At 35.8% G+C, this 22,576-nt stretch overlaps 1 protein-coding gene and 1 non-coding gene across 5 annotated transcripts in view; both read left to right on the forward strand.

The window, feature by feature from the left end:
* The first annotated feature begins 803 nt into the window (after nucleotides 1–803).
* The window catches only part of Ndae1 (Na[+]-driven anion exchanger 1), a 31,238-nt gene continuing 9,465 nt past the window's right edge, over nucleotides 804–22,576 (forward strand). For all 4 annotated transcript variants that reach the window (XM_028307813.1, XM_028307810.1, XM_028307811.1 and 1 more), the window contains exons 1-3: nucleotides 804–1,260; nucleotides 8,617–8,717; nucleotides 22,186–22,296. In XM_028307813.1, the coding sequence (XP_028163614.1) occupies nucleotides 1,193–1,260; nucleotides 8,617–8,717; nucleotides 22,186–22,296 (280 nt within the window). In that variant the 5' untranslated portion in view covers nucleotides 804–1,192. The remainder of the gene's footprint in view (nucleotides 1,261–8,616; nucleotides 8,718–22,185; nucleotides 22,297–22,576) is intronic.
* Nucleotides 12,516–12,586, forward strand: TRNAG-CCC (transfer RNA glycine (anticodon CCC)). The gene has a single exon. It is a non-coding gene; the product is annotated as a tRNA-Gly (tRNA).

Genomic DNA, 22,576 nt, shown 5'->3' on the forward strand with positions numbered 1-22,576 from the left:
ACAATACCAAATAAGTTTGTGAGAAAGGGTCTTAACCAAGTTAGAATTGAACTTTAGACGTCTAGGGAATCTCTTGGCCGGGTAAAGTATACGTCCCTAAGTTTTAAACTGAGCAACTAAGCTGGAACTGCCCCTGGGAGTTTCTTATGACTGTTTATAGTCACAATTTTGCTAACTTATTTGAAGATATTATAATTTTGAAACTTGAGACCATTTAGGTAATTTGAATTTATTGGACTCCAGCAATATTGAGTGGGACTAAAAATGGACGAAAATAGACGATGACGTACTGTCTGTGAAGGTAATCAACATACCTAATATCTAAAAATAGGTCCAAAAAATTTATAACATGATGAACGTAACAAAATGAGCCGAATTGAATATAAAGTTTTAAAGCAAAGTTCGTTCGTTCGTTTCAGCCAAATGACGTCCACTGCTGGACAAAGACCTCCCCCAAGGTTTTCCACAATGAACGGTCCTGCGCTGTACATAAAGCAAAGTATGCAATCTTTACTTTACCTGCATTATTTTATCCCAATTTATATTGCTTAATTCCAATTCACACATTCTATTTTGCTTTAAAGTTGCTATTGCAATTAAATCGCTTTCCCTCTGAAGGCGATGGCGAGTGTTGATAGAGATTTACCATCTTCCACTCAATGAGCCGACCGATATCGTTAGCCCTATTGCTAGACGGCGAAGTTAAGCTGTTTAAAACGACCGACCGTCTCAAACGCAAGTGAGTTTACGGTTGAACTGTGCTGGAACCGCACTTGTAACGTTAGAGAAACGTCTTTTAAAGTCTCAGTGGTGGAAAATGTAATCAAAATACCTATAAATAACTTAATAGCAGTGACTGTTAAAGCTTTAAAAGATTAAATTACTATTTGGTAATTTTCTATTAAAGAAGTTTACCTAAGTCTAATCGAAATGTCACGTCAATCGAAACATTCGATAAAGAAAAACGATTTCGAATCACATCTGGAATAATCCATCGCTTTGAAGACTTGACATAAAGTTGTGTAAATACATTTTATAAATAAAACCGAATGAAGAATTTATTATTGAAAATATTTCAAAACCTCAAAGACTTACGAGGTAGTAAGGTGTATTTTTCTTTGCACCTGTGTACTCGTGAAAACAGATGTTTCAGTTTGAAAATCCAATTGAAGTGTAGTGATTTATATCTGAAATGGTGTACAAAAGTGTTTACTTCAAGGACTATCCTTACGAGTATTTGCGATGCAAGACTGATGTGCTGTAAGTTTTAGTTTTTTAAGTTTAAGATAATCAAATCAAAATGTGAAAACGCGTTTTAAAAGCTATTTGCAGAAAAAAAAAACTTTTAAATAATAACATGTGCGTAGTGTCGTTTAATTATTATAAAATACTAGCTGACCCGGCGAACTTCGTACCGCCTTAGCGTAGAGATTTTCTTTATATTTTTTTCCGTAAAAACCTTGTACAGAGTATTAGGAAACTACAAAAAAAAATCAGCCAAATCGGTCAAGCCGTTTTCATGTTATGTCGTGACAACGGAAAACGGGTTTCATTTTTATATATATAGATTTGCTAATCCTGAGTCAAAGACCTATATCGAATATTTATCTATAGAGAAGTCTCTAAAACCAAGTCAAGTTTTAATCAACAACGCTACAGAAGCTGGCTTACATTCGTTAGGTTAGTAGAGTGGCCAAGAAAGATTGGATTGTGTAGGTATCCCTGAAGCGATAAGGAACCCATTTTCAGTGAAAAGTGTGAAGGAATTGTTAGATTTACTCGTAGATTAGGAATTCCAGAAATAACGGAAAACATGGTCCACTGGCGCTAGAGAGTTGGACTCTCACGACTCTAGCTAGCCCCCTTATAAAAGTTACACCCTAGTTAAACTCTGGCTTAATTAAACGGTCATTTAATATGGAAATGTCGTTTTAATCCGAGGTTCATACTAGGTGTAACTTTTTATCAATAAGGGGGTAGAAGTTCCGAGTTCGATTCCCATGTGAGATGCACTTGGTGTAAAACCACTCAGTGTATTTTATTGTATGTTCTAGACAACAAAGATATATGATACCGCGCTTCGCATAGAGGAGTGCGTTATTCATTTGTTTTTGTGCTCCAGGCTTTCTTTATTTATTTACGACTTCCAGAGTGCCATTCAGTCATGTCAAACACCCATGGCGGCTTAGTTGTTACAGCTTACATATTAGAAAACGAAGAAAATATCTTATTTACATAACATACACTATTTTAAACTATTATGTTGCATTTTTTACTATAAAATTATCACTTCACGGGATTTATTGCAACAATATCTATTTTAACGGTAAATAATATTTACCCTCCCGACGTTTCGGCTCGGTTGCACGAGTCATGGTCGCGGGCAGACTGAAGAGATGCGGNTATAGCTGAAAGAGTCAAAGAACACATAGCGGCTGTAAAGAACCAACAGACGTGCAAATCTGCGATAGCTGAACATTTGTTAACTTCGGACGTTAATCACTGGATGGAACTTCATGACCCGAAAATCCTCTCAACTGACAGGCATTACCATGTTAGGTTGATACGTGAAGCCATTGAAATTAAAAAGCATAAGAATTTCAATCGAGAAGATGGATTTAACCTATCATCAGCGTGGAATCCGGTGATAACGAAGTACAAATCGCGTTCTAGGCCGTCTCAGGGAAACCCGGACACTGTTAGTGTAGTTTGTCGGACTGACTGTACCACTGACGAAAATATTGTGCAAATGCGGGTGGGTGAAGAAAACTCATCGCGCCGGAGCAGACGACGCCGCATCTCTTCAGTCTGCCCGCGACCATGACTCGTGCAACCGAGCCGAAACGTCGGGAGGGTAAATATTATTTACCGTTAAAATAGATATTGTTGCAATAAATCCCGTGAAGTGATAATTTTATAACATACACTGCCACCCAAACAGAAAACGATAATACCTAAAAAGAAGTAGTAGGTATAATAACCCTTTATTAGATTCCGTGACTTCACGATCATGATAATAATGTATATTACGACTTAATTTATCGCAACAATAGTAGTAATTATTATGTTATATCCTGCAGTTTATCTTTATTAGCAGCTAGCATTAACCGTTGATTAGTTCATAAAAATAACCAGGAATTTCCTGAGGGAACTCCCACGTCTCATTTGTGGATAAATGCTTCCTCGTCCTTTGAGTTAATCATCTATTTGCTAACGCCAATAACGCCTGTGAGGGTGAGTCATATGTGTGTCATATGGAAATAAAAGAAAAAATGGCAATAGGTACCTACTAAGATATACAGGGTGTTAGGTATACATACATACCATACCACTTTGAACTTTAGTAAACTCGTCATTTTGCAGTAGCTTGTTCCACAAAAATATTTTTGACAAGTTAATACCTAAGTAGGTACATGTTTATAAATCTACATAACTATAATATTGGACTTTACTCTTACAAAAAGTTAAAGGTTTAGCAAAGGTATTTTTTTATACAATTTCTGTATGAGATAGAATCAGTTGAGTTTTTTATAATTGTATATTATTTTTGGGTTACTCATCCTTTCTAGGAAAGGAAATTGCCTTTTTGAGTCGCCCTTTTCAGCTTTCAGCCTAAAAAACTAATTACCAAACCTCGAAATTTAGACCCTCTAAATTATATCTTGCTTTTAGAAACTCATCGTAGTTAGTTACAGATACAACGCGATGCATCTTATAGCAGTGTAATAGGGTTCAAAATTGACCAGTTACTTCAGTATGCCTGAATTTATAGGTCTACAGGGGTCCTAATTAATGTACTTTTTACGACGTTCATTCAGCTTTATAGTCGACTTTCAACGTGAGGGAAGTGGGCCAAACAAAATACTTATACGGATAAAATCGTGAACTGGGTAAACAACGATAATAGGTGGCGCTGTTTACCAATAAACATGCAGTTTTAAAATTTTGTATAAACCTCGGAAAGAACATTTTGCTATTTCATGTCCGCGGGCACAATAAAAGGGTTGAATGAAGGTTTGTATCAGAAATTATCACAAATCACAGCCACATTTGTCAATTTTATAGGCTTTTTTTTTTGGTGAAACAAATCAGAATATAGTTTAGTTACATTTTAGAATTCTGATTTGGGTGGCAGGTGTGCTTTTTTTTGTGATACGACATACCTAATTATTGCCAGAATGACATTCACAGGGCCAATGCTGCGACCAGCTATTAGTCAGAATAATGTGCGTATTTAAAAATAACTAAATACATAGGTAATACTAGTTGGTATACCTACATTTGACGCACAGTACCTACTTATGTAACTAGTAATATTTCGTGCCTAAAGCCACAAAATAGGATCCTATTTGGTGCTAAAACATTTCGCTACAACGTTAACGCGAACAAAACGTAGATTTTATCTAGACGTTGTTAATGCCTTCTGTTTATTTGCCGACACGTTTAGCTGGATAAAAACAAATTAGCACCTCAGTTGTTAAGGGAGCGACAACGCAGCTTTTGTAGGTACAATAATTAAAATTATCCTCGGTGCCCTCGAGATTCGAGTTTGTTTTAAAACGGCTGACTGTTCCTTTTTTGTGAAAATGTGAAATTTTGTAAAAACTTTTGACGATATGACACTGCTCAAGCTGAAAGCTTGTGGGTGAGGAAGTACAGTCAGGTAAACTTTGTCAAAGCTGATTACGTGACAATGGCGAAATCATGATTCTCAAAACCAAGTCGTGGCCAAAATAAAAGAAAAAGAAGTACAGTCAGCGTCAAATAGTTCGTGTCATCCAAAGTAGTCAAAAAGTTGGCAACACGTCTTTGTTACAATAATTTGAAAAATGCTGTGTGGTCAACTTCTTGGCCACTTTGGGTGTCACTACTTCTAAATATTCGGTGATTGCGTGTTTGTTCTTCTTGTGACCAAGCTAAAGCAAAGCAATGGGAACAAAAGGTGGGAATAGTGCTCCAAAATTATTATACCTATCGCACACTTACTTCATTAGGTATACTAGATTCACCACAAAATATAAATTGTGGTTTCACTATTAAAAATATCTTTAAATTCTCTCAACTTTAGTAAACACTAAAATAAAACCACATTGCTTCAAATACCGCGTTGTTTCTCTGAAAAACCGCTAACTATACTGCTAAACTTTGAGATGGGTTTCATTTGAACTTAAGTACATTATTAATAACACATTACAGTTTCAGACGGGTTATAAACTAACGATTTCCGAGATTAAATAATAAACTTACTCAAAAGACATACCAACCGAATTGAGAATCTCCTCCTCTTTTAAGTCGGTTAAAGATATTGAATAAACAAATATGTTTCTCATTCTCTTGATCGCTTCATAGCGATAAGACCGCCTGAATTATGCTGTATCTTTTGAGTATTTCTTTCTTTTCTTGTTTTTGTGTGGTGTACAGTCAGCGTCAAATAGTTTGACAACCAAAGTGGCCAAAAAGTGGGGAACACACCCATAGTCTGATTGTAATAAAGACGTGGGTCACGAACTATTTGATCCTGACTGTACAATAAAATGTATATATTCATTACATAAATAAAGTTATATTCTAGGTTCAATAATCCGTGATCTCGAGGTTATTAAACTAATAAATTAATTACTTACACTATACCTACTAAATCTTGATAAACCCAATTTTACGCGTTTCAGCCCGGATTACGTGGCTTTTGGTTCGTTGCTAGTACCTACTTATTTTATTATTATGTGGAAGCTAGTATTTAAAACTTTCAAGGCTAATATTTATGAAAGCTCATTTAACACGAAAAGTGTGAGACTAAAGAAAATTTGAGCCTGCTCACAAAGCTTTTTAACTAAGCTAAAGCACAGAATAAGTTTGACCTGTGTAATTTTTTTCTTATAATGTAGGTACTGTCGTGAAACACACGTTTCTTTTTGAGTTACTTACTTCAGTTTTCTTTATTAACTATCTACATTGAAGTATGTATGTATTGAATAATGGACTTGTTTGTCTTTGTTGATTTTGAAATTAAACCAAATGGTAGAGAGCGCTCTTATAAAACAAATGTTTTTGATCACTATCACTTTACGTACATATTCTAGAATAATATCTCTAGGTCTAATCTATTTTTGTTTTCGTCTGAACATTATCTCCAAAACTTAGTTAACTTTATCACTAAAATTTAACTTCAATCAAAACAATTAGTGTTATTGTTAAATTCTCCAAAGGCGAACTAGTCCAGCTTCATCGATCTAACAGATTGTCAATTATTGGATATCGTCTACAGACGAAGTCCTGGCTTAATTAATTCAGGCCCAATTCGACGAAATTTATTTATAGATAATATTATTATGGTTAAGATTAAAAGTTGCTCAGCTATGGATTAGGCAAAAATGTCAGCTTTAATATTAAACCCGTTATGACGGGCTTCAAAAAGTACAAACAAAACTCGTTAATGAGTATTATTTTAGAAAGTAAACATATTCCCAATATTCTTCGTTGATTTTGTAAACAAGAAGTTTATGCTGCTATAAAGTAAACAGTCTTATTTTGGAATATGACAAACGATTTCTATTTAAATTCTTATTACTTAACTACCAAATTAATAAGTCCTGAAGTTAAATCCAATCGTTTTCGAAATAAAATTACGAGTATTTATCATTTTATTTTCCTTTGTCCAGGGGTAGTAGGTACTTACATGTGATGGTAATTTTAATTTATGAATTAAAATCAAATATTACTTTGTGTCACTGGAGTCGCTATAAAAATCACATAAAGTTCGTTAGTTACTTTAAGGCTTACATGTATTAAGTAGTTAAGTAGGTAACATGCAAATAATCACTTAAAATTAAGTTAAAATTTCGTCACCTACTTAACTACTTAATACGTGTAAATCAGCCTTTACTAATAAGCAAAAAATAAACACGCTTTAGACATGTTCCTAGTCCCCTTTTACCCCATGATTATCTATCAGCTGATAGTTATGTCTCCCATAGGCAACACAGATAGCTTTGTGATTACTTAATCAGAATTAAATCGGGAGTGGCCGGCCATGGCGATCAATTAAGCAGGCATTATCCCATACCACTGCAATCAATGGTATACACGTGGAAACGTCGTTTAATCAACTAATGAAGCTACTACCCAGCACTAATGTATCAATCTGTGGTTATATTAACAGCACTCTGAAACTCCTGGAAATCAATCTATCTACTTCTAACAAGTTATTGTATTTGGCATTGGATATAGGGTTGCCAGGTGTTTTTGGCTTTTTACGGTCTTGTCCGGCCAAATATTGGCTTTCCGGCTTTTGTTAGGCTTTTTATTTGGCTGCCGTGCTAGGCGAAAGTCGAGGTGAGCTATGACACGAATTCTATGAATTCTAAATATGACACAGAGTCCGGCTTTTGTGGTTTTGGACCTGACAACCCTAATTGGGTATAATGGGAAGAGGAAGTTTTGCCATTTCTTTCATGAATAGGAAGAGATCTTTGTATCTCTTTCCTCTGACTGCATTTTGGCGAGGTGGTTTAATTTCACGATGAGTATACCTACGGTTAATAAAATTCAATGTAACGCCGCGATATAAAACTATATCATATCCTTTACTAGCCCGACTAGGGTGTATTTTTAAATAAAGCACCTTCCAACAAATGGTAGAGAACTACTAAATTAAAAACCTTTTTAATTGAGAAAAATACCTCTACTTACTCTTAAATAGTAGATAATGAGTTAGGCAGAAAATGTTGCCTAAAAAGATATTGGCAGATGCTCGCGTTTCCATTATGATGATATTAGAATAATATTACCTTAGCACACTAGACGCGCCTAGTAATGTGATAAACTCCGCTGATGGCTGTTTAGCGTCGGCTATTAGTTTATAGCGATTATTAAGTATCTATTGCTATAGAAACTGGTAGAAACTGTAGTCAAAGTATTAACATTCATTTGGATTTACGCCCGTATTCACAAACGATACTTGCTTAAGTGAAGCAGCAAATAGAACACACAGCGTTGAATAGAGCTCTGTGATTTGTTCGTGTGTCACCCTGTGCGTCCATGCGCACTGTGAGACCTCATAGTAATGTTTGTGAATACGGGCGTTAGCCTCTTTGGTTCGGGCTGTTGATCAGTATGGAAATGTATAAAAGTGCGCACATTTCACCGATTTGGTATTGGCCGATTCTTCATACAAATTAGAATCGGGCCCAACTATCGGCCAACTAAAAGTTGGTGGTCTGCGCCTAGGCTTAGTTGTGGATTAATGTAAGTTACCTCTGGGGGCATATCATGGAGTGAAAAACCTCATGTAGGCAGGCCTTTTTTACGTCGAAGGTCTGGTCGATGGGGACGGCCAGTGGGTTATATGTGGGACTCTCCCTGCCTACCCACTAAAGGCGGGGCCTACCCGCTAAAACCCGATGGTTTCCACTAGAGCCCAAAAAAACGGAGCCGCGAGTTATTGTCTAAAGGCAGGCCTAGTCCCACTAGGTGGAACGACGATCTCGTAAAGGGCGCCGATACCTAGCAACTAATTGCGAGCAACGCAGGGGTGGTCGTTGTGAAAATCCTTTGTCCAGCAGTGGACCTCTTTTGTTTATGAAATAATATTAAACTCACCTGTTTACTTGTTCGCAGGCCGTGGAATATGGAGACCAGGGCTGATGATGAAGAGGCTCCCACTGACCCAGCTGCGAGGAAACAAACCCATCACGATTACACTGAACAGGATTTTGAAGGTTCGTAAAAAGGTTTTTTTTATGCAGAACAAGGCAGATATTTGACCGTAATCTCACCTGCCTGATGTTAAGTGAGATGCTGTCTAGGATGGTACATAGGTACATATCTGCCCTAAGTGCTTATTCACTCTCACCCTGAAAAGACCCGGATTATAGTTGTCGGGAAAGACAGCAGCAGGCAACGAATTCCAGTCCCTAGCTGTTCGCATTATAAAAGAGTTATCGAATCGCCTAGTGCGAGCTGGTGGAATGTCGACAATGTAGGGATGGTACGCTAACCTGCGTCTGATTAATAATCCCGCTAAAGTTCATGATAGATAGCTTTTCCCAAAGTAGGTAACTTTAGGTTTTAAAATCCCAATAATAATATTATCTTAGACAATAACAGCTGTTTATTCTGTCTCAACACAAGAAAAGCTTTAGGAAAATCCCGATACTTAAGAGATTAACGAACTTTATGGACTGTCATTCATTGATTAAGATTTTGGTTGAGAGGAAAGGAAGAGGACTTGAGACTTATGGTTATAATTTGGCCAATTAACTCAATATCTTTAAATTACGAGTACCTACAGTCTTTATGTTATTCTGTAGAGGTTTATGCGCAGCATGGCAAAATAAACTGGCAGCTGGTAGTGTCTGGAAAATTTTCAGTAACAAGCGATAAGTATGTTACTGAAAATTTTCCAGACAAGTCAAAAAAGAAGAACGGTCATCTGTGACCCAGGCCCGACAGAAACGAGACATACCTCAGTTTTTTTGTCATGTCTTAATTAGTTAAATTATATATTTTTTATATTTGAAATCTATGTATAACACCAAAATATTACCCTTTGTTTTTTTTTCAGGCGTTATACAAAAACCCTAACATAATGCCTATTTATCACCAAAATTGGTTTAGAAATAATCGAGTGAGATCACTTATCGTTCCACATGTATAACCACCCTGTATAATCCGGCTGTATCTCCAGGTCACCTAGATACATTCCATAGCAGCTGTAATAGACATTTAGGTACATACATTTACCAATTTTGGTGATAAATAGGCATTTTGTATTAGTTTTTGTATAACGCCTGAACAAAAACAAAGGGTAATATTTTGGTGTTATACATATATTTCGTATATAATAAATATATAATTTAACTAATTAAGACATGACAAAAAAACTGAGGTATGTCTCGTTTCTGTCGGGTCTGGGTTTTTTTTGTATGGGGCGTGACCGTTCTTCTTTGCAAAACGAAAAAATGGCAGCCATTTCGCTTGTTGTTTTTTTAAAAATTCCAGACACGTCGAAAAAATAAGCGAAATTTTCACGCACCTCAAATTTTAATTTTTTCAAAAAGTGTTTAAGTCAGCACTTGACTTTTATAAAAACCTCTCAAATCCTGATAAAATGAAGTGATATTCCGGTATGATTGTTTGTATTCCAATTACCTAAGTCCCCGAAAACCGAAACTAGGTCAGAGGGGAGCTCCTGTAGGATAAGTAGGGAGCCAAACATACACCGGGATACCAATCACGAATAAAGAAAATACCACCCTATTGTACGGTTATAGAGATGAAATTACCTTATCAAGCTTAATTTATTATGAGTTTGCCACCAAATCGATGAAAATAAGCTCACCATAACGTGCGAACGACGTTTTCCGTTCTATGAAGAAGTTTAAGCTTATAAGTAAGAGGTAGATAGTTTGAAGAATTTTGATTATAACGTTTATCTTTAGTTGATGGAGAATTTATTAGTTACTTACTATCGTTTAGTATCATCATCATTTCAGCCTTAGGACGTCCACTGCTGAACAAAAGCCTCCCCACTGATTTCCACAAAGGCCGGTTGGTAGCGACCTGCATCCAGCGCCTTTCTACTACGTTGTGTGGTGCTGTCCAGCACGTCCAGTGCTGTCCGTAATTATATCATCTACCTAACTTTTTATTAGCAAGGGGTGAATTTGCAAAGTGTAAAAAAGCAACTTTAAAAAAATATTATTTTTCAATTTTGTTCTTTCAACATCTTCATAAGATTGAAATATTGACAGCGAGATTAAAAAACTTGTTTTTTAAAAAGAAATTATCATGCTGACGTTAAACAAATGTTTCAAACAATATTAATGTACCTTTATTATACAAAGAAACAATTTAACAACTTATCACAACAAAGATTCAGAATAAAATTATGTAAATGGGACTCTTCAGTACCAATAAGGTAATATGAAACCATTTCCAATATTCAGCGGAAGACGAATTTCCAGTATATTTTTATAAACAGATCATTAATATTAAACATTTGTTCGAAAAACGACTGTTTGAAGATTTTGTTTTATTCTAATGATCCATCTTAGTTTAACTTTAACAAACGTCAAAAATCTGTCGAATCTTTATACAAAAAACACCGATTATAGTTACGGTTAAATTTAGGTGGTGCAACTCAGCCTTAAAGTACTACCTACAATTTGAGGTATGAGATTTGTGAATTGTGAAGTCACGAGTGGTTATTAACACCATTAAACAATAGTTTTCAGAAGTTTGGTGTTTTATAACTTTATAGTCCTGAATAGGTACCCAAAGTTTCCATTAATTAATTTATACTTAACTAGATTTTGCCCGCGCCTTCACCCGCGTGAAATTAGTTTGTCATATATCGTCATGTCATAAATTATAGCCTTTATGTTATTCTGGGTTATAAACAATAATACTATAAAGTTTCATCAAAATCCGTTCAGTAGTTTTTGCGTGAAAGAGTACCAAACATCCAGACATCCACACAAACTTTCGCATTTATAATATTAGTAGGATAGTTTGATAAACAAGTAGCTGTACTTTGACAACACTGCAAAATAAAATGGAAATAGACATTAAATTCCTGTATTGAAATGATATTATAATTGACAGACTAAAAGATTTTTTAAGAAACTTAGCCTATTACAGACGACAGCACACCCAGCTAAACACTGTAGCGTCGTATAATTGTAGTGTAGTTTTAATTACGACTTTACAACAATTTTGTATATTCACATGTAGCTCCAATTTCAAGTGGCATCAATTTTGTGCAGTTTTGGAACACCTAACTAATGTCATTAAAAGTTACAACGCTACCTAGTTAACAAAGTCAACAACTAACAAGGTGAACAGTTTAGGTAGAACTTTTGTATTTGTAGTTATAAAAATAGTATTGTAATACGGTTTTTGCGAACCATTCTTATCTGAAAACCGTCAGTGTTTGGCAGGAAGCCACGGATCCAATATGGGCAAAAATGTTTGGGAATAAAAAACAAATGAAAACCTAACTGGAGGTCTATTTTGGACACCAATTTCGATACAAACAGAATTCGTTTCTCACGCTCTTTTTCAATGTAAAAAAAAACTAAATTTTTCCTTCTTTTCAAACTTCCATCGTTTCATTCTGAACCAGCATCGGAGTGCATTATCGCTCTGACAATGCAGTAATGGGACAAAACCGGCCTAGTTCCAACTCTGGCATTTGTGCTATCATAGCTTACAATAGATGGGTCTTTTTAGCTGTTTTAATTTACTAGCTTTTCCCGCGACTTCGCCCGCGTTAATTTCGATCTGTCACAGTAAGGTTTCATCGCCTTCCTCCACTCTCTTTATGCAGCCATTTGATCATAGAATAAGTAGTTTTTATCCTGGTTTTAAAAAGACACACCCGATTGTCTTTCTGTGATAGACCAAATTTCAAGAAACCACGAGCAAGAATAATTTACCTACCCTCAAATAGCACCGATGAGGCACCAAGTAGGTAGTAACTTAATTTGTATTCTATTTTCGCGCATTATTAACAAGCACTGCTGGTGTAGTGGTATCATGCAAGATTCCCATTCTTGCGACCCGGGTTCGATTCCCGGGCAGTGCACTTTACTTTTTATCGTCGATTAAAAGATCCACCACAAAATTTAAATATTGTGGTTTTGTTAATAGCATGGACTTTTTGGAAAAAATACTTGAAGAGAGATGAAATACCTAAGGGAAAATTTTCATAATATCATACTTACTACATTTTTTTCATCTTTTAATCATAAGACTCAAGATCGGAATTATGTGACACACCAAAGGTTCTACTATGCCGAAGGCAAAAGGTAGTTAGGTAGTATCACAATCTAAACAAATACTTATACCTATTATTATTTTCTTTCTCGGACCTGTAATTAAAGTTAAGGAGAAACAAGTTAGCAATTTAGAAATTTTAAGATCTTTTTTTCTTTTCTATTTCAATTTAAACGGTTTCAGAGCAATTACCGTTTTATAAAACATTATTACTTATTCAATTAAATTATTCTTTAGATCTAAGATAAGAATTTAAATTCTTAGTCTTTTTGTGTTTCACTAGCACCAGATATTTTTTTAAATACATCGACGGAGAGCTCTGGCTTTTTTATTTGCTACAGTAGTATCTTAATTAAATTATTATTAGGTACTAATTAAGAATAATAAACTTCTTAATATATTCACGTAAATGTAAAAAGAATACTTTTTTGGGTTTCTTACAGTTATTTTTGCATGGAATAATGACTGAGCGTGACACCATCAACAGAGCGTGATATCACTCATACTAACTTGTGTGTGACGTCACTGGAATCCTACTAATATTATAAATGCGAATTGTGTGTGATGTCACTGGAATTTTAAAATTGTGCTCTAGGTATTACATAGGGTACCTATTCGGTATTTTTAAAGCATTGAATTACTTGATAATGGCAAGGTCAAAGAAAATATAAACCGATACGACGAATTAGGTATTAACCTATCTAAATATTTTTGTCATAAAAATACCTTCGGTTGGATCATCCAATATCCTTCATGTGTGAAACCTTTAAAAAGGTCGAGATTGTAACTCGATAAAACTTTGAACATAAATCGAGAAAAAGTCCAATGTCAACGAATTTAATTATGTTGCGATATCGCAATTTTATATTTTGTCCTTTAAGGTAAAGCTCTCCTAAATTGTTTGCGAACGTTTACGATCAAATTCTCAAGTGATTCCATCGAAGTACCATTACCTATAATACGTTACACGAGCTACCCTTTTGTACCGATTCATAAACATGTTTATTTATAACTTTATATACAATCTTTAATTTAATTCAGACTCCAACGAAAGAAGAGGGTAGTTACTGTCTTGGCAATCTTTTTTATTACCTGCAATATGAGCTGATGGACATTCACAGAACCTTTCAGAAGACTGAAAGGTTCTGTGAATGATTCCTAACACAGTCCGATATTACACTTAGGCTGAGTTGCACTATCTTACTTTAACTTTGACAAACGTCAAAAATCTGTCAAATTCCATACAAAAAACACCAGTTATCGTTTTAGTTACGGTCAAAGTTAGGTGGTGCAACTCAGTCTTAATTCAAATGAACTGAGATTCAAACTCGGAACCTCTGGTCCCTTCAAAGTACTGCCTAACCACTGACCGTAGAAGCAAATCATTAATTCAAAGGAAAGCCTCTCCACTGAGCAGCCACAATACAGCGCCCAACAACTCAAGCGTGTAACGTTATTAATTGACATGTCTCTAGGGCCCTATAACTATTAATTCGGGTAAGACGTTACGTGTATTTGCCTACGCAAATATCGTTTGAACTAAGACGGGTAGTCACACTTAATGTACAGTCAACCGAACCCGGACTAAATTAAGGTTCGGCCAAACCAACGCATGCACTGTGCAGCCTACGTAAGCGTTTGCGTTACTACTATAGTCTGGTCTGTGAGCACGTATAATTTTGTCCAATGATCCCAAGCTACCCATCCTTATAGCTTGGGGTCATTGGACAAAATTCTACGTGCTCACAGACCGGGCTTTAGTTTCTACTGATTGCCATCGCGCACGCTGGCTGTACGCATTGGTTTAGCTGAACCTTAAAGACCAAAGAAAATGTTTTTGTTGCAAAAACAGACGAGAGACGTCTGTACAATAATACGAACCACCCACTAAGTAGGCATGTGTAAACTCATCATGAGCTTTAGTGTAAGTAAACGTGAAATTGCCTTTAAGATCATACTACTTAATGCCTACCTATGTGTAAAGACAGCGGCGGTACATTGGGTAAAGATAATAAAATTGATAACCGTTTATTTTTTCAAGCTTAATTAAACCATACCAGGGTAACCAAAGTCCTATTTTCGATTCTCAGATGAGTGTTCTCATATTGGCTTGGATATCCACAGATCCACTGTTGTTCAGAACATCAAAGATTACCTACTTACTTAGTAAGTCCAAATAAGACATTTCAGATGGCTAAATACATAGAAAAAGATGATATTTTTCACTCGTGTACGTCAACAATAATAATATTATTATGATGATGTTTCTACTGACTGAGGTAATCGTAGCTACGTATGTCGAATGTTCGAATCTTCTTAAGTATGCATTACGTACGACATAAGTGGGTAGTCCAAATACAGGTCTGTAAGCCCCTTTCAGTGAATTTGAAGTGAGGTCTAGGTCTCACGGATTATGGACATTGAAACGTGTGTGACCTCAAAGATGTCGTGTATACGATCCACTGAATGGCTTCACATCTGACCTTTCCCCTAAGCCTTAACGTTTTATACAAGGATACAAAGCATTATTCACCTTTTTATGGTCTCTATAAACAAGAATAAAGAGTGGCTTTTACCACCGTGTAAAAGTTTAATAGAACAATTAACGCCTCTATGAACTAGCTAAATGAAAAGTTGGGCTCATCCACGAATGAGGGTTTTCGCGAATGAAAAATCCGCCAGATGGCAATACGTAGACGCGAGGTCCAAATGCTGCATGATTGGTTATTTTTGACATGACATTGACAGATATGTCAAAATCCACCAATCACGCAGCAGTCAGACCCCACATCCACGTCCCGCCATCTAGCGGATCTTTCATTCGCGAAAACCCTCAAATTCATTAATTCATCATTCAGATTTCATCAATATGAAATCTGAAAGCAAATTTTTAACTACAAATGTAGTCTCTTACGACACTGGAGCAGATTTCAAAGTGTAAGTTACTTATTTATTTATAAATTTTAATGTAGGTATAGGTATGTAGTAAGACCTTTTTAGTATGTACTCGTAGGTACTAGGTACGTTTTCATTGGGTTTCACAACAACCTATGCCGCTACCTATTGTGGAGATAAAACTTACTGGGTTGAAAAAGTGTATTTACCTTTCCTTTAGGGATATTAAAATGTAGGTTTATGATTTTAATGTCCGTTTTCACCATTAATCCCTAAATTTTAAGTGACCCCTATAGTAACATAAGGAATTTTGTTGTCATAGGGGTCAAATAAAAATTAGGGATTGATGGTGAAAACGGGCATAAGTGTTTTTGAGTCAAGATTCTTGACTGCGGATCACTATAAAACCTTTCTCTGACAAGCTGAAATCCAAGCAGGCGAAACTATACCTTGATTTTTTAGAATCCAGCAGAGATGTAAACAAACACTTTCATACACAATTACACCATAATCACTTACGTGTTCATAATATCATACACATTATTTAACAAGCCCATGAACCAACCAACTTCATTTTCACGTTCATACAAGTTTGAAATCAATCTTTGAAACAAATTATTTTAGCAAAATACGTGGACGATGAAAATTTGTGAGACTTGTCAAATTGACTTGACGTTTAAAATCATGTGTTATCTCCATATTGTCTATGACTTGTCTCTGACACATCAGTGCTGTAACCTGTGAGTCATAGACAATAATCTGTAAATTTAATCGATATTATTTTAAGTATTCACTTATTCCGATTACTGATTAATTTTAAATAAAAAATATAAGATACCTACTTTGTTTAGTTTTCCAGCGATAACTTCGACAATATTGGAGATAACGTAAAATTATTTTTCTACTTTTAGTGTATACTTTTTCGGAGTCAGTTTAATTTTTAGTCGGTTTTATTTAAACGAAATTATTTTACTTTTTTATGCAATTATGCTTACGTATTGTTCCATTGCTTATTTTCCTATATAAGTAAATAAAATAAAAGAAAATAAAATTTTCTTTCAATTGATAGCATCTTAAATTACCTCCCTAGCGGAATAGAGCAACAAAGAACTGAGCGAGCGAGATGTCACTAGTAGCAACCCTGTCAAACAGAACTTTTTGCAACTATTTGAAGTTTAATATCTTTACGGATATCATTGATTGTTTTACTGTCCAGTGTGTTTTTTGATTACATCTGTGCATACAGTTTGTTTCCTGTTCTCGAAAATTTCATAATCAGTTCACAATCACATTCAATGTTGCGACTTTGTTGCATATTTTTAGTATTTTGACGATCACCCGGCGATGATACGCAAGTACTACAATAATTTCACTTCGCGATTAACGAGAGGTTTTGTCGCATCACTAGTTCACAGACTAAAAATATTTTTATGTCAGTTGGCCATTTTTGATGACATTTCTGCTGATTTCTAAAAAATTAGACTGTAGTACTTACCTAAATAAAGAAACCAAACTGCATTCAAAGGAATCTACAAGCGTTTCAGTCGACCTAGGCTGTAAAGACACCTGACCCCGATATCTAGATCCGGATCTCGACACTTTAACACCTGGGTGGCAGATTAAATCGATTCCAGGCAGATACGCTTCGGTGTACATAAATCTTGTTACTACTGGGTTTACGAATACGCTTCAAGCATTTCCATTTAAGTCTTAGCGGTGAACTGAATCTCCGTAAAATATACTGCCACATGTTCTATTGTGTGGGTGACAATTAAATTCACAACCCTAGACTCAGTAGAATACTTACTTACGTCCGTTTTCACCATCAATCCTTAATTTTTAACTCCTAAGGAAACCATAACAGGGATTTTGTTTTCATACGGGTCACTTAAAAATTAGGGATTGATGGTGAAAACGGACATTAGACCATAGGCTTTTCAAGTCATAAAAAAAGTTTCCTTTTTTACTCGACTGCGCCAGAAGGAGGGTTATTGGCAGAACCCAGTCAGGGTGCACAATGGGTTCAGTCAGGGTTTCCCATTAACTTAAGTACCTACATTATGGACGAATAAAAGAAAAGGATTATTGAACATTGACATGAAATAATCTAAATAAATAAATCATTGAGACGGCTTTACCCAGATTTATATTTCGTCAATTGTTTTAAGTCTGGAAAGGGGAAAAAACTGGAAAGAGGAAAGTCCCACGGTTAAGTTACAGTAGGCGCGCGAGTTCATGTCCATCCTGAGGAATGCGGTAGTGCTGTTACCTAACTAATTATGCTAATGACGATATCGATAATTATTACCAATTAAGTAGGTCAACCTTATCTACTTATTCCATATTTTTTGCAACTTATAAGTAAGTATAAGTAAATAAGTAGGTAAGTAAGTAAGGCCCCGATGGACATGAACTCGCGCGCCTACTGTAGGTAAATAAGGTTTTTATTTAATAATTTATGAATCTCTACTTTCATGTAAACATACGAGTAAAAGTGCCGTATTAATAGTTAAAATAGTCTTGTTAGTTATTCCTTAATAATTGAGTCCCGTTGCTTAATCAAAACACAATCAATCAAGTTTGTCCCGACCCAGTGGCGGGGCAAGACCTAAATTTGATGTGGGCAAGACAGATTTCGCGAGGCCTTGTTCTGTGGCGACCTGAAGACGGATTTTATAAAAAAAAAAAAAAACGGGTCAAGCAAACGGTCTATTCGTCTATTCATTGACAGTTTCTGATTTCTTGATTCAGTGATTATTTTTAAAGGAATATTGCGCCAAAGAATAATGTTCGTCACTTAAAACCGTGTTATTGGCGTTGTTGCTTAATTTTGTGTCTGATTATGGCTGAATTTGTTTGGAAAAAAAAAAAATTTTTTTAACTACATTGTTTAGCTATCAAGAATTTATATTTAATAGTCAATGTTTGCATTTATTGTCGTATTGTGATATTGTCATCTCTACCTTGTATACATTTTTTCAAAATTTTTGATGCGCGAGGCCCCTTGTTCCGCGAGGCCGTAGGCGGTGGCCCACGTCGCCTACGCCTTACGCCGCCACTGTCCCGACCTAAATTAATTTTCGTTTTTCTCCCCCAAATTAAATGTTCCTCGCTATCGTCCGTAGTCTGGGAAATTGAGAACCATTTTAGAAGACATTTACCTATTATAATGGAACTTCACAAAAACCAAAATCCCACCTAGCTACACAAGTTACATTATTCCCAAAAAAAAGCGGACTAAGACTGGGTGGTAACTATAATTGCTATAATAATTATGATTTCAAACTCATATTGTTCTTTATTAGACTGCCTGTTCTAAATGTCTGCGTCTAGGAGTTAGCAGGATAAATAATAAGGTCATATTGGCTTTTAAGACAATATTCTTCGCTATTTCAATGTTGTAGCGCAAAATAAAAGTCGGTGCCATTCATAATTTCCTGTAACATTTGAAATAGTCGTGTTTAGAGTCGTGTTTAAAACAATCACGAATCAATAATGAATGTTTACATTATTAAAAGATACTATTTAACATTGTCCAAAATGTCCAAGGGTCTTTAACATTAAATATTTAAACGTTTTGTTTGTACCGACCTTTCTTTCTTTCCATTGATCCTGATAGAATTTTCCTCATCACGTATTCAATTCACGGACAACAGGTACATGCCTGGATAGAAAGATCATCCATATATAAATTGAAATGATAAAAGATTGGCATTTTTGTTAAATTATCTTTTTAATTTGCTAGTCGTCTTACCTTTGATCTTACCTTTGATCAAAGCTGAAAATTAAATGTTAAAAAAGATGATTAAAAAGTAGGTACTAGTTCAATTTAGGTCTTATTGTTTTTCAGGACATCATTCAATAGAAGTCAGCCTTATACAGAATCTTTAAAAGAACTAATTAAAATACCCACACAATTACTGTCGCAATTCTAATTATTTTTTAATATCTATCTAATGAGAAATACCAGGTAACTTGTTCACTCTATTGACAGCCCTCCACCCACTGGAACGGTCTTAATGAGTTACCAGCTGAATACATTACGTGGCTGCTAGTTTCAAGCATACCTACTTACTTGGAGTAGAAAATTTGCTTCGAGCGAATAAAAATACCAACGCCCACTAAAATGGTAAACGGTCTTGATATCCTAAATTTTACAAGTTTAGACACAAGACGACTTTGGAAAACTGTTTGTGTTTCTTTTGTAAACCTAATAAATGAGGGTTTTCGCGAATGAAAGATCCGCTAGATGGCGGGACGTAGATGTGGGGTCTGACTGCTGCGTGATTGGTGGATTTTGACATATCTGTCAATGTCATGTAAAAAATAACCAATCATGCAGCATTTGGACCTCGCGTCTATGTATTGCCATCTGGCGGATTTTTCATTCGCGAAAACCCTCATTGGCGAAAGTTCACACGATGAAATAGATCACAGATCTCATAACAAAATTAAAAGCGACACGTATTCGAATGGATGGACATAAGCATATTGTGAGGCTTTCACAGTCTAAGTAGGTATGCCTACTTCGAAAATAATTTCGTGGTTTCTGTTTTGTCGAAATCTCTTGAGATCATCATTCATCTTTTCTGGCGTGAGAGAGAAACAGGACAGGAACTATATTTAGGAACTTATCGATTCGAAATCGTCAAGGAATGTTATTATTCTGAAGCACTAATCTCTGAAATCATTAAGTTGAATGAACAAAATATCGTTATTGTAAAGGATGCAACGAAGAGAGACAACGATGTAGATAATAGCTATGCATTCGGCTACCACAAAACAGAATAAATAAACGTTTTCGACTAGTCTATGAATCGTAAATTAGTTATTTGTGCCGGCAATCTAAACGAGACCTTTCCAAATTATTCAGTGCTAAATCTACATACATATGAACGCCTAAATGTGATAAAAGAGGATCCATTAGCATGTAATTTATCATACTCAAACACACACATAATATTAGGGTTTCTTCATCATCATTTGCCCTCCTAGTTCATTTTGGAATTGCCAAACCTATACTTTTATTTCCATTTGTGCTGTGTGGTCAGTCATGAAAATAGCAAATACCTTCACCCTTTTCACATTCATCTTCATCGTCTTACTTCATGTCAATGGTACCATATTAACCCTAACCAAAGCTGGGACATAAATCGTTAACCCCGTGGCTATAGCCAGGTCTTACCTTGGGGAATCGCTGTCTTCTTCCATGAACTCTACTCTTCAGTCACACTATTTAGTAATCCTCTTATTGATTCATTTATTTGTAGTAAGTTGGCCCCATCAAACATTACATAAATCTATACTATAAATAAATAAATAAATATACTAATATTAAAAAGAGGCAAAGTTTGTGTGTTTGTATACTTATTTGTAAAATTGTAAGGGGTAATCTCGGGATCTACTAAACCGATTTTAAAAATTATTTCACCAATAGAAAGCCACATTATTGAGTGTCATAGGTGATTTAAAAAACCGAAAAATTCCACGCGGGCGAAGCCGCGGTCGGAAAGCTAGTTAACCAATCAATAAATGACTTCAATCTACCTACGCTTGAGTTCAAAAATAGTTCTAGACCTCGTCATAGTTACACCAGCCTCAAACCTAAGCAAAGTTCGACAAGATTTTTATCGTGGTAGTATAAATATTTTCATAATTTTATAACACCAAGTATTGCGTCATCTAACCCTGCGTCTGACGGCTTGTCCACAAAGAAATATCCCTTATTTTATTTCAATAAACTTTTAAACTCACGTGGGCGAGAATGTCAATAAATATCAGGTTTGTGTAAACGCTGTTACATTAGTAGCATAGGGTAAAAGTGGAACTTATTCATCAACAGTCGTACTTGTCCCATAAGAGTAGGCGCACACCGTTGATTTTTAGTTGGCCAATAGTTGTGCCCGATTTCAAATTGTATGAATAATCGGCCAAATCGAATCGGCGTAGTGTGCACACTCCCATACATGCCCATACTGATCAACAGCCCGACTAAACTATCGGCCGACGAAAAATCAACGGTGTGCGCCTACTCTAACTATCGAATGCTCAACTTTTTACTTACTTCTAACCAATTTTATTCTACAAATCGTCAGTCATCATCATAACATGTCTCATAATCTAATAAGCGCTTCGAGACACTCATGTATTTGACAAGTGCTGAGAGGAAGCGTCGAAACAACTCAGTCACCACTTTACACGCAGTGTTCTTTGTTGTCATATCAATTGTCATGGTTTCGAAATAGAGCACATCCTTCAGACTTTCTGATGAAATGTAATAGTAGTGTCTCGGAGCAGTGTGGCGTGTAATAAGTTCGTTCAATGTATATTTGTACGCGCGGTCGACGCGACGTCTGTGTTAGAGAAAATCAAGTCTTATAGGAGGCATTTTAAGGTGTTTTGGCACTAACAGATGTCAATCAAGCGACCTCTTAAGAGCCTGGTACTTCATCAAGTGCGTCATCAAAATTAAAATTCGAATTAAAACCTTTAACCATTGTTTTTTTTTTCTAGGGCACCGGGCTCATACAGTCTTCGTTGGGGTCCACGTGCCGGCCCGGCGACACTCCCATAGGAAACACAAGCACCACCATCGCAATGGGGATAAGGATGCTGACAGGCCAGGTGAGAGAAAATTCAGCCTCTTTAGATGTTCTCAATAGATCCTAGACAATATCAGACCAATGTGGTAGGAGTAGGACACTCTTCGATCAAAGACCTAGCTATTATCAAAACAAGAGTAATGGACCAGGGATCACTTTATATTGGTTTCATCCCGCAGTGGATTAAACGATAATTTTACTTAAAGACTTTAGAGACTTTGCGTCTCGACAAAGCCCTAAAAGTCCTGACCCTGATCCTATCCGGAAACATAATCAGTCTCAATTTAGCCCTTATGACAGGT

This window comes from Ostrinia furnacalis, unplaced genomic scaffold, assembly GCF_004193835.3.
Source record: "Ostrinia furnacalis isolate ACB-3 unplaced genomic scaffold, ASM419383v2 OfSCF2350, whole genome shotgun sequence".
Taxonomy (NCBI): Eukaryota; Metazoa; Arthropoda; class Insecta; order Lepidoptera; family Crambidae; genus Ostrinia; species Ostrinia furnacalis.